The sequence below is a fragment of the Pogona vitticeps genome, chromosome 1 (genome assembly GCF_051106095.1).
Source record: "Pogona vitticeps strain Pit_001003342236 chromosome 1, PviZW2.1, whole genome shotgun sequence".
Classification (NCBI taxonomy): domain Eukaryota; kingdom Metazoa; phylum Chordata; class Lepidosauria; order Squamata; family Agamidae; genus Pogona; species Pogona vitticeps.
In genome coordinates, this window is record NC_135783.1 from 169812108 (window position 1) to 169825353 (window position 13246).

At 42.1% G+C, this 13246-nt stretch overlaps 1 protein-coding gene across 2 annotated transcripts in view; it reads right to left on the bottom strand.

The window, feature by feature from the left end:
- Positions 1–13246, bottom strand: part of COL6A2 (collagen type VI alpha 2 chain) — a 67052-nt gene that overhangs the window by 22483 nt on the left and 31323 nt on the right. For both annotated transcript variants that reach the window (XM_020815149.3, XM_020815150.3), the window contains exons 13-19: positions 8978–9040; positions 8222–8311; positions 5180–5242; positions 4110–4172; positions 2889–2951; positions 2374–2436; positions 1934–1984 (exon numbers count right to left, since the gene is read on the bottom strand). In XM_020815149.3, the coding sequence (XP_020670808.3) occupies positions 1934–1984; positions 2374–2436; positions 2889–2951; positions 4110–4172; positions 5180–5242; positions 8222–8311; positions 8978–9040 (456 nt within the window). The remainder of the gene's footprint in view (positions 1–1933; positions 1985–2373; positions 2437–2888; positions 2952–4109; positions 4173–5179; positions 5243–8221; positions 8312–8977; positions 9041–13246) is intronic.

Genomic DNA, 13246 nt, shown 5'->3' on the forward strand with positions numbered 1-13246 from the left:
TTAATTCATTTTCAGATTGTTGTTTCTGCTGTGGCTCAACATCCTTCAAGCCTTTGTTACTGTTGTTTTCAAAATATTTTCCATTTTCATTATTATTACATCCTTAATACTTCAACTATGCTTTTTTGCCTATAGAAAGTACGTACATTTCTGACTTTAAACTCTCAAAAAAGATCTAGGGTAGTTGTGGGCACTTTCTCAAGAGACTGGGGACATTTGAACTGTTAAATGATCTGTTAAATAACAAAAAATATTCAGACCAGCCCCAGAATTCTCAGCAACTCCAATGGAGAATGAGCAGCCTCTGAGTCAAGAAGCATGACTTCCCTTATGGCAGCGGTAGGCAAAATAGGCTCAAAAGTGCCCCCCGCATCTCCACCCACATCCTCAAATTGTAGATTTTGTTAAATAAAGTCCTTAGGAAATCCTCTGTGGGCCCTGTAAGGCAGGGATGGCACTCCAGATAGTTTGAACTACAAGTCTCAAAGTTCTTCATCATTGCCAATAAGCTGAGGATTCTAGGAGTTGTAGCCCAAAACATCTGGCTTGCCAAATGTTTGCCACCCCTGCTCTAGGGTTTGTTTGGCAATTTTGCCACATTTAGCTGCTAGATGGGGTGGGGTGGGAAAGAGTCTTTCTTCAAAACTTGAAGATACCAAGAACTGCTCAGGAATATAAAAATATGCTAGTTGAAGTAATTAAGTGCTGTGAGGGCTTTCCCCCCAATAAAATACTTAGGGGTTAGGAGCTGTGATAAAGGGTGTGGGTGGCCATATGCTGCTCCCACAGCTTTGGAAGTAGTCAAGTCTAGTACTGCAGTGGCCAGTATAGACTGCTCCTTTACCAAATATAACCATTTATTTGAATTAGAGTCAGAAGCAACATTGCTAAATGCAAGCAAGTCAAAGGTTCTTCACTTCTGTATCTCTCGGGACTGACATGTTCACAAATTTCAGAACTTATAAGGGTTCAGAATGAAGACTGCAATTGTAATGATGCACTGCAGTTCTATGTCTAACCTCTTGTCACATATTGGACAAATAAATTAAGAATTTAATGTTAGAAAAACATTTTCAGTTTTATGGCTTGAATAAAATCCTAACATCTTTACATAACATGTCACGGCTAACTGCAGCTAATTGACCAAGTGCCATGCCATGTGACCAGGCACACAGGCATGATATTCTTCCAAGCACGTCATCCTAGAATCATAGAATAATTGAGCTGGAAGGGGCCTATAAGGCCATCAAGACCAACTCCCTGCTCAGTGCAGGAATCCAGATCCAATAAGGTCTGGATCTTATCAACTGACCACAAGTAGCCATGGCAAGTTGCACAATTCTTACCAAGCACCATTAGGATTCTGAAGAATATAACCAACTAGAGAGTATTTGATTCATACCTCAGTTCACCCAACTGTAAAAACTTAAAACAAGTAATAACAGAAAACCGCTAACATGTCCAAAACAATAGCAAAATTACAATTCCATTAGAAAATATTCTGTAGTCTCAATGAAAGACCAACATCCTCAAATGACATGTTGCCAAAATAGAAAGGTCAAGGGCAGCAGTAATCATTCAGGTAGATTCTGTGAAAGACAGAATTTAGCTGTGCAAACAGGCTAAGTATCGCCAAAACAATACTGCCCTATTAGTTCCAGCTCCAAATGTTATGAAGAGCTAAGCCAGATGTCCACAGCAAACCCAGAGTGAGTCCACATTCTCCTTGCTGTCTTCACTTCTGGTCATTCTCTAACCGACCCACAAGGAAGTGGTGACTGTATAATCAAAATTGGCTAGAATCCTGTCGCACATTTACACTGGACTGAAGTGTAGTGGCATAAACTGTAGCCAATGATTGACACTAATTAGTATGTTGCAAATTCTGCTCCTGAGAAATATTTAAGTGTTAATGCGCTGTTCAAACACATACCGCTAGTCCTCTGGGGCCAGGATAGTTAAAGCCAGGTCTTCCTCTGTCTCCCTATAATAAAAAAGAAAAAAGGTCTTCAAAGAAAGCACAGTATTTGGGAAGCTTGCTTTGTCTCATTCCCCATTATAATAGAAGACACCAGTATGTTATTCCTTTTGGGGGTGATAGGATAGGTCCTAATGAACAGGAACAGTTTGTAGAACGTGAAGATCCTAATTTAGTCAGCAAGCAAAGAAAGAGGTGGTGGAATAACGTACAATGACAACATATAGTTCACTATATCCTCTTACAAAGAATCTAAAGCTGGCATTACTTCAGAAAAAAGAAGACTCTTTTGAGTCTTGAAAAATATTGTTAAAGTAGGCTGTGCTACAGTGTAAGAGTGGACTAATACCGAAATATAACATGTTAACATAATCTTATTTTCATTTATCTCTCACCTTTGGTCCAGGAGGACCCGGGTCACCCCTTACACCTGTATCACCAGGATCTCCCCGTGAGCCCTGCAACAGAGTGGTGTAGAATGCAAAAAAGAATATTAAGTACACTATCTGTTGGGAGTATTAGGAATCAGAATATTGGTAATGCTCACTGGCGCATTCCAGGAGTCACAGTTACTTCTTCCATCTTTGAAAATTACAATTTCAAGTAGTATTTTCCCCACAGAAAGCAGATGGAGTAAAGTCTGACTAGAAGCTCTTGTAGCCCTACAGTAACATTTACAACCCATTTATGATGGCAGATATCTGTTGCACCTTGTCAGGCAAATGGGCACTGGGTGTGTGTTGTATGGCCAGTTGAACAGTGAAGGACAAAGAACCCAGGCTGACAGGGAATTACTGAGTGGTCCTCAGGAAAGCCAGTTGTATAATATGCCTTGCTTCCTACATGTCTTGTCAGCTGCCTAGAGAACAATTTAAATATATAAATAGAGACATGCTTGAATGAAACTTACAGGCTTGCCTGTTTCTCCCACACCACCTGGAAGACCTCGTGGTCCAGGCAGTCCTCGCTCCCCCTGTGGAACACACACATGAGAGATAAGTCAGGCATTCTCAGAAATATTCACACTAGAAAGTGCTGTCAATCCAGGCCTAAGATATTACATGTGGTAAATAGACCATACTGCATAAGTTATTTCACTGCTGTATTAGAAACATTGTGTGGAATATCTATGATATCTTTCCAATGTTGGAACTTCTACACTAATTATTCCACTGGTTACCACCAAGCTGAGAAGTCTGACTGAATAATTATGGTTTAGCGAGAAAAAGCAATTATTGTCTTTGACTTCATGGTAGAGAGAAACATGTTACTTATGGAACTTTATATTTTTTAACTATTTAGACCTGTGGTGTTTGGATGTTCCTGAACAAATTACTTTTCCTAGAACCACAGGATGTACTAGTGGCCAAACCTGACTGACACCAGCTCCAACTTATGAGTAAGGTCAGGTAAGGTGCAAGGAACTTAAATTCATTCATTCCTAACTTAGCATATAAAATTGGACTATTTGTCATCTTTATGGAATCTTTAAAAGTAAGTTTTTTACAAGCAAAATTATAAATATTCCCTATACAAGAGCTGCACACTGCACATGGTCCACTTAAAGAGAAACTCCTGATTTTTTAATGAACAAAGTTTATTTCACTCATTGTAGAAGGGGAAAAATCTTATCAGAGGTCTTGTTCCCTCGAAGTTTTTAATCTCTACACTTAAAAATTAGAAAAATTATCTTTTAAAAAGAGAGAAAATACCCCCCCTCCAGTTTTTCTTTCTTTTCCCCCCCTGGACCTCTCTGCCTTGCTTTATTCCTGTTATATGTAGGAGAGGAATTCTTCTAACCCGCCCTTGCATTCAATGCAATTTTGAGTCAGACCCCAGAAGAGCCAGCCTGTGTGGCCTCGGGCAAGCTGCACAGTTCCAGGAGACCCCTAGAAGAAGAGGTAAACTACCTCTGAGTGGTTGGAGTGCCTAGAAAACTATGGAAAGTGGTGCCAGAAGAATTGACTTGAGAGCACATAATCCCACTTAGGAGAGGATTTACCATACATTAACAGAAAAGTTGCTGCTAATTAAATATATTGCAGACTGCTTTCAGGGCAACTGCTCAGGCAGTGCCTGCTGTCTATGTAGCATACCCAGCTTTTGCTTCAATTCCATCATTTCTTCATACCTGTCCTCCTTTGTTTCCAACTTCTCCAGGTAGCCCTCTTTGTCCCTCAGGACCAGGATCTCCCTGTGAATAAAGAAAAACCTTCAGTCTGATACTGGGAAGTTCTTTCTTCCTTGGTTAGCAACAGGAATTTTGAAAGATGGACCTACCGTAGCTTCTCCTACCATGTCCCTAATGTTTGAGATAACAGAAAACTCGTATATAATGGAGGCAGTTTGTCCCTCAGTAGCAATTCGTTGGAGTGGGTTTGTGGGTCAGATCTGGTACTTAGTGGGCCTAGGTCTTGGAACACATTTCAAGGAACAGTGACCCTAATTTATAGAGGTCTTCAAAATAAACCTTGTTTGAGGAAAATCATGTTGACTTTTTAATCAGAATGAAGAGATTACTTCATTTTCTCCCTTTTCACACAGAGGTTGGGGACCAGTCCCCCCCGTTTCTGAACCCTAATTTGGTAATGATCCTATACATTATTCTTTCATAATTCCTCCAGAATCACTGTTAAAGGATGGGAAAGTTACTTTTTCCAAATGTCTCAAGACAGCTTTGACACTTGACTGTCAATTCCAAGGTAAAACAGAGTGGCTCGGCATCCTTCAAGTTAAATGTAAAATGATGGGAACTCAGGCTTGATTCCGTTAGCATTCACTGCCTTCTTTTGACAACTTTTCACCCTAGTGTTCTGAAGCGAGACTGTGACAAAAAATAATGAGTGAAAATCCTGTCTCCCCACCTACTATCCCATTTTGTGATACCTGAAAAACCTCCAGAGAGAAATCTTCTCAACCATTTTACCCAAACATGGGATTACTATTGCCATTGAACTGGGATAGATACACTTGATTGCCCACACATGCCTTGAGTTCCACCATTCGAAATATATTGTACCTTTAAGAACCAGGGCAAAAGCTTTCCCAACCATAGTGTATCCATTTGCTTTTACCTTATAGACTTGCTTTACTAGTTCTTTATAGCTGAAAGGTATTCTAGTTATATTCCTCTCTCCCAGTATGCAGTGAAGAGCATGGGGAATATTTACTTCCACTGCTCTGAAACCCTGATGGACTTACCCTCTCTCCCTTAGGTCCAGGATTTCCAGGAGTCCCCTTTGGTCCAGAATCACCACGGCGGCCCTTAGTTAAAAAAAAGAAGAAAAGGTCAAAGGAAAAGAAAGGTCCAGGCCATTTGTTATTTTTGCTGTTGTACTGCAGAAAGAACACTTCCTCTCTTAGACAGGAACCCTCTTCTGTTCTCTTGATTATTTCTTTTCTTCTTTAAAAATGGACTAGAGCAGGTAAAAGTAGTATCTTTCACTGGACCATCTTCTTCATAAAAAATGAGTGAACATAAACAAGTCTTGTATATATATATTTGTATTAACAAGTGCAGAAACAACACTTTCATGTGCATATGTGGGTGTCTGTGTGCCACTCGAAATGACATAGCATGCAGATGCTCATTGAAGTCTTGTAATATGTAATTGGTGAGTGGAAATCAGCATAGCTTGGTTTTCGTGTCCGGCTTATAGACATGCATGGAAGGATAACATTGTAAAAGGAAGAAATATTCATTTGTCTTAATATAATTTAACCCTTTGCTTGCTCTTCCACTAAGGGTTTGGCTAGACAGCTAATTTAGGCTAAATAAGAGTTCCTTAAGGTTGCGTAGAGGTGTGTGGTGCAAGCCTTGCAACCACACGCAAGGATTGAGTGGTTTGAGGTCAGGAAACTATCCTGTTTAGCAAGATCAGGATCCTATTTAACATGATCAAGATTTTTTTCCCCTTTAAAATGAAAGGTTTTTTTTCCTTTTAAAGGGAAATATTTCTCAAGATCATTAAGCAGCTGGCAGGTTGTCCCTTTGGAGAAGTCCCTTAACAATTTTAAGAAATGGAAAACTTCCACTCATCCCTCCTTTGGAAAGGAATATTTGCATTTCTTTTTGTTGATAATGTATCAGAGATGCTTTGAAAAGGTTTTTTAAAAGTCTTGTCAAAGCATTGCTGATGCACAGTGTCAGTTAGCAAACATTACAAAGAAATGGAAAACTGAGTGGAAGTTTTCAATTTTTCAAGATTTTTAAGAGAATTTTCCAAAGGGACAACCAGATCATTGAGAGGGGCAATGCTGGAACTGAACCAAAATGGAGCAATCATACCTGCACCTTAAAAAAATTGGGTTCTGATGGGGATCCAGAAAGGTATGGGTAGGAATGCTTTTGTGAACTCAAGCTGGTTTTGCTGGCAGTAAGTTGTCTGGTCACTGGCAAAAAGGGGCAAACCAATGAATTTTCTATATCAGTAAAGGGTACAGTGAGTAAAATTTATGGACTTCTTCTTGATTTAGAGGAAGAAAAAATGAGAAAGAAGGACTGAAGATAGTGTGAGAATAAGACACTGGAAAAATAATAAATGAGAAAGAATGGAGGAAGATACGGAAAATGAGGATTTTAAGATTTATGTCAGTGAGAATAAGGGAAAACTTTTTAAAACTGGGTCTAAGAAGATATTTAACACATAAAAATTAAATAAAATTAATGCTAGTTATCCGAAATGTCTATTGGAAATGTGAGAAAGAAATTGGTACATACTTTCATATGTGGTGGGAATGTGAAAAAGTACAAAGATTTTGGAAACAACTTTTTAAAGAATTAAACAACATATGTGAAAAAGATATAGAATTTAATTCTGAGATTGCTTTGTTATCAATATTTGAGAATGTGGAATATGATAAGGTGATTAAAGAATTGATAACCAATTTATTAACAACTTTGTGCCAATAATCAATCTTCTGCTGCATTTCTGCATCCATTGCAGTCTCTGTGTCAGGCCCAATGGCAGACCCACATGGAGAGTGTTACAGCAGTCAGCCTTTGAGATCACCAGCATATGAACCAATGTCCTAAGAGACCTCTCGTCCAAGTAGGAATGTAACTGGGCAATCAGCCTGATCTAGTTGAAGACCAACAACAGAAATCTGATGTTCCAAAGTGATGACCAATCCAGAATCACCCCAAATTTTGAACTCAGTCCTATAGAGTGGAGAGTGATTCCATCTGGCTGAGGCACATGCCCCTTCTTCAGAGATAGGATCTCCATCTTGTCCACTCCTACTTGGCCTGCTCAACTCCAAAACTGGGGCCAGACAGACAGTACTCAAAATCCTGGCCTGCATCCACTGCAGAGGACGTAAAGGAGATACAATTGTGTCATCATCATACTGATGACAATACACCCCAAAGCTTCCCGAGCAGCCTCACACAGCTGTTAAAGAGCACTCAAGAGATAGAAGACCCATGAGGCACCCCACAATTGAAGGTCCACAGAGATGAAACAGTCTCTCCAACTGAACATACTGGACTCAACTACCAAGGAATGATCAGCTAAGAGTTAGCACACTAATCCCTGTCCTTGACAGTCGGTCCACTAGGTTACTGTGGTAAATGGTATCAAAAGCTCCTGAGGGATCCAGGAGCACCAACAGGGTTGAACCCCCCCCCCTCCTGTTGGCCTCCCTTAGCAGGTCATCATGCAGAATAACCACTGTTGTTCTGGGGAGAACACTTGCACAGCTGATAACACAGCAGCTCTCCAGAGAGGTCCCACTGTACATTCTCCCATCAGAACCAGAATAAAGGAATAGACATGGCTGACACATCTGAAGCAAACTGGGAAGGGAAAAAAAAAACTGAAATAAGGCAAAATAATCTGGAAACAGAAGGGAAGAGGAAGGAATGCATTAGATTTTGCAGTAACATCACGAGGGTATGTCAAAACAAATCCAAATTAATGGGCGATTGAACCTTCTCTTAATGAGGAGCAATTAGGATATGTTCTATGTGAGTTTTGCTTGTTATGGAGAGAGAGAGAGAGAGAGAGAGAGAGAGAGAGAGAGAGAGAAGAACCACTATAACTGGTGGACAGTGGAACTGTAAAACCATTCTTTCACAAGATAGGCAGAAGTCCAGCAACTCCGTTAAAACTGCTTAGGCAATATGTTTAGAACTGAAGTGCTTTTCAGGGCAGATTCATAGAGTTGTCCCCCACTTCAAGTCTGTACTGGAATCTTGTTTTTGAGTCAACAGATAAAGTGTGAAGCCATCTAGAGTCTTACAGGTTCTCCTCTGGGTCCACTAGGTCCAGGTCCACCTTTGGCTCCTTTGATGCCAGAATTGCCAGGAGCTCCATTGATTCCTTTTGGTCCCTTTGAAAAAATAAAAGGAAGACATTAGAATTCATTATAGACGGTTTTCAGGGCAATAAAAAACTCTGTACACATTGGTCACAAACACCAGGTCTCACATCTGACATTCTTCTTCCAATTCATCCTTCTGTGATTTCTTCATTTAGCACTTGCAACTCTACATATTGTTGATTTTCCAGTATGAATTTATGGAGATGTACTGAAACATCTCAAGATGTGGAAAAGAGATGCCAATCCAATGCAAAGGTATCAAAGATAATTTTTAAAATTTTATCCAAAATCTGCTCTGAATGAAGGGATCAGCTCTGACAGAACTTGACAAAAGAACGTTTGGGTATGGTTGCATTTGACTAAATGTAACGCATTTGCCTTTTGGTGGATATAAGTTTACAAGTCAGCTTCCCTTGGCAACCACCCCCACTCATGAAATATAGAGAAGGAATTGAACAGTCTCTTCCAGTGAATCCAGCATTCCCGTCTTATAACAGTTGCTGTAAATAAACATGATCAGATAATTCTATCTACAATTTTAAATCATTCCTCCCAGTTATCTGACTTATTGTCTATACAACCATTGCCTGGCAGCCATGCAACTAATTAGTATAGTGTAGAATGTCTGAGAGATTCAGTAACTTCACAATGTGCATGAAGCCATGGGGTACATACCCTGCCACCTCTTTCCCCAGGTGGTCCAGGTGGTCCATTGCGGCCAGGTCGGCCAGAATCACCCTGAAAGAGAAGTAATGAGCAGTGGTGTAAGTCACTATAGTTCTACATACAGCAAGAACATAATTGCTTTTTATATTAGTACATGCAGACTGGAGACAAAACGGCATTCTTCCTAAACTACTACTTTAGGATTCTGGCAAAAACAGGGTGTCACAGTCCAAGATATTCCAGGCAGCCTCTCACCATGGATAAGGGCACCAGGACCCAGTCCACCATGCAGACTATCAAGTCCAACGACACTCACTGCGCAGTTGGTCATGAGCAAGCAGAGGCAGGAGCACAGGCCTGCAACAGGGCGCCGAGATGCAGGAGGCAAGCAGAGGCAAGAGCAGGGGCCAAGGCAGGAACAGAAGCAGGTGTAGGAACACAGGAGTCAAGACACAGAGAAGTATTATTATTATCATTATTATTAGCTTCATTATATGCCACATTTCTCCCAACAAGCGACCCAAAGGGGCTCTCAACATTAAAAAATTCACACAATTTAAAAACACAGTAAGTTAAATATTGAAAGATAAATTAAACAATATTTGATTTAAAAGTTGAATTGAAAGATTAAAAGAGTAAAACATGGAAAAGATTAAAATTATCTGCTGAAATGGGGTTCAGGGACTCAGTTGTAATTGTTAAAAGTCTGCCTGAAGAGATGGGTCTTTAGCTTTTTTTTGCAAGGATAAAAGTGAAGGGGCCACCCTGATCTCCCGAAGGAGAGCGTTCCATAGCCTGGGAGCTGCCACAGAGAAGGCCCTCTCCTGTGTCCCCATCAGCTGTGCTTGTGCTGGCAAGGGGACCGAGAGGAGGGCCTCCTCTGCTGACCTTAATCGCCGAGAAGGCACATATAGGGAGATACGGTCCTGCAGGGTAGCCTTGACGCAAGCTGTATACGGCTTTATAGGTAATGACCAGCACTTTGAATTGGGCCTAGAAATGGACTGGTAGCCAGTGCAGTTCTTGTAACAGGTGCGTTATATGCTCCCTGTAGCTGGCCCCAGTCAGTAGTCTGGCTGCAGAGTTTTGCACCAGCTGAAGTTTCCAAATGGTCTTCAAAGGCTGCCCCACATAGAGTATGTTACAGTAATCCAAACGGGATGTAACTAAGGCATGTGTCACTGTAGCCAGATCCGACATCTCAAGAAACAGGTGCAGCTGGCGCACCAGCTTTAGCTGTGCAAATGCACCCCTGGCCACTGTCAAGACCTGGGCATCCAGTCTTAGGGACGAATCCAGGAGTACCCCCAAGCTGCGGACCTGAGTTTTCAGGGGGAGTGTAACCCCATCCAGCACAGGTAGTATCCCTATTCCCTCATCTGCCTTCCGATTAACCAGGAGCACCTCTGTCTTGTCTGGATTAAGTTTCACTTTGTTTGCCCTTATCCAGGCCATTACTGATGGCAAGCACTGGTTTACACTCAAGACAGCTTCCCTGGAATTTGGTGGGAAGGAGAGATAGAGTTGGGCGTCATCTGCGTACTGGTGACCCCGAACTCCAAAACTCCAGACAACCTCTCCCAGTAGGGAGATGTGTAGATGTTAAAAAGCATGGGTGACAAAAGAGAACCCTGAGGAACACCAGAGGCCAATGGCCATGGTGTTGAGCAGGAGTCATCCAGCATCACCTTCTGGGTTCTCCCATCCAAGAAGGACTGGAACCACTGTAAAACAGTGCCTCCGAGTCCCATCCCAGAGAGACAGCCCAGAAGGGCTTCTTCAATAGCGGTCTTATGACTGCCTTCTTTAAGCAAGCAGGGATCCTACCCTGCTGCAAGGAGGCGTTTACCACTCCCCGTACCCCATCGGCCATTCCATCTCTGGCTGCTCTTATGAGCTAGGAAGGGCAAGGGTCCAGCACACATGTGGTGGCCTTCACCTCTCCAAGAATCCTGTCCACGTCATCAGGCTGCACCAACTGAAAAGTATCCATTAAAGCAGGACAAGCCAAAGTTACATTCACTGGGTCTGTATCAATTACAGCATCCAAGTCAGAGCGAATCCAAGCAGCTTTATCTGCAAAGTGTTGTGCAAATTCCTCACAGCGGGTTGTGGAGTGGTCAGTCTTTTGTTCTTTTGGTGGGGCATGTACTGAGCCCCTGACCACTTGAAACAACTCCGCTGGGTGACTTTGTGCAGATGCAATGGCAGAACCTTTTCTTTGCTGCAGCCACTGCCACAGAATAGGCCTTCAAATGGGCCCTGGCCCATGTTCAGTCAGATACACTCTGTTTTCTGCCATCATCATTCTAGTCTCCGTCCCACTCATTTCATCGCTGCCAGCTCCCTGGTGAACCAGGGGGCTTGCTTGGCTCTATTTTGTGGGAGAGAATGCTTAGGAGCGAATGTGTCCACTGCCCTGGCCATTTCCCCATTCCAGAGATCAGCCAGAGCTTTGGCACGATTGCTTGCCGAGGCAACAGGAAACTCCCCAAGACCAGTCAGAAAACCATTTGGATCCATAAGTCTCCTGGGGCGGACCATCCTAATAGGTCCTCCACCCCTGCAGTTCCAGTAAGTCTAAACCTCACCAAGTAGTGATCTGTCCATGACAAGGGAACTACAGAGAGCTCCTCCACAACCAGATCACCATCATCCTGCCCAGCATGAAAAACAAGGCCCAGAGTGTGCAGTGATATATATGTGGGGCCAAAAACCGCTTGGTACAGACCCATGGTTACCATGGAGGACATGAAGTCCTGAGCCGCTCCTAATAAGTTCGTCTCAGCGTGGACATTGAAGTCCCCCAGGACTATCAGCCTAGAGCAGCGGTCCACAAACTTTTTGGGACCACGGACCAGTTGGAGGGGGGACAGGCTCCATACATGGGGGTGGGGTGGGGGCGAGTGCGACACGCCCCCTGCATGAGCATGACATGCCCCACGTGAGTGCCCTGGGGGGCATAGCAAGAGGAGGGGAAAGGGGATCAAAGCGCTGCAGGATTGCTTTGATCCCTGCTTACTTTCTTCTTGCTAAGCCCTGCCGTGGCTGCATGATCACTTTGATCCCTGCTTTTCCTCGTCTTGCTATGCCCCACGGGGGTGAGCAAAGAGGAGATAAAGGGAAAAAAAAACACATATTTTCACTTCTAAAGCTTACATACTTTCCCATGCCTTTCACTCAAAGTTATAAGGCTTTTTGCTTTTTATAATTTTATTATTTGCCTTTATAGGTTACAAACTCCTATATTTGAGAATATAAATTAAACACATTATTCTTCGTGTTTTATTATACTTCAGCTTAAGTCTTGACACATGTCTTTTTATAAGGATATATTTTAAGTTACGTGTCTACAGTTTTTTATAGCTGCAAGGATGATGTTTGCAAGATCAAGAGACATGCCTGTGACTTTTTAAAAAGTTACATGTTTTTAATACATTTGGATTTTATGTTATCCATATGGAACCTAGGAACTATGTGGAAATAAAACTTGTAGAATTGAACAAGTTTTGGAGTTGCCTGGAATTATTGCAACAATGGAAAATCTTATTATTAAGTCTTGGCAATGATTGTCCGGTTTCATTCAGGGATTAACTCTTTACTGGGCTAATAAGGTCTATAAATCTCTGAAGGACTCCTGGGGGAGTCAGGCTTCCTTATCAGGATCTGAAAGTTTGTTTGTTTGTTTGTTTGTTTGTTTGTTTATTTATTTATTTATTTATTTATTTATTTAACTTATATGCCGCCCACACCACCTGAAGGTCTCTGGGCGGCTTACAGCATTTAAAATACAATAAAAAGGCAAAATAAAAGGGCAAAATAATTAAAATGAAATTAAAATATATATTCTAAAAATTGCCATCAGACCTACAGCTGATATTATTTCAGTTAAAAGCCATTTGGAACAGGAAGGTTTTGACCTGGCGCCAAAATGTCATCAGCGTCGGCGCCAGACGAATCTCAGTCGGGAGGGCATTCCATAGTCTGGGGGCAGCTGCCGAAAAGGCCCTTTCTCTACAAGCCCTCCCTCTTATCTCCTTAAGGGATGGCTCTTTCAAAAGGGCCCCCTGTTTAGATCTTAACTGCTGGGTAGGTTCATATGGAAGGAGGCGGTCCTTCAGGTATCCAGGGCCCAAGCCGTTTAGGGCTTTATATGTCAAAACAAGCACTTTGAATTGGGCCCGGGCAGCAACTGGTAACCAATGTAAATTAAACAGAATCGGCTTGATGTGATCTCTAGCAGCTCCACCACTCACCAGCTGCGCAGCTCGATTCTGG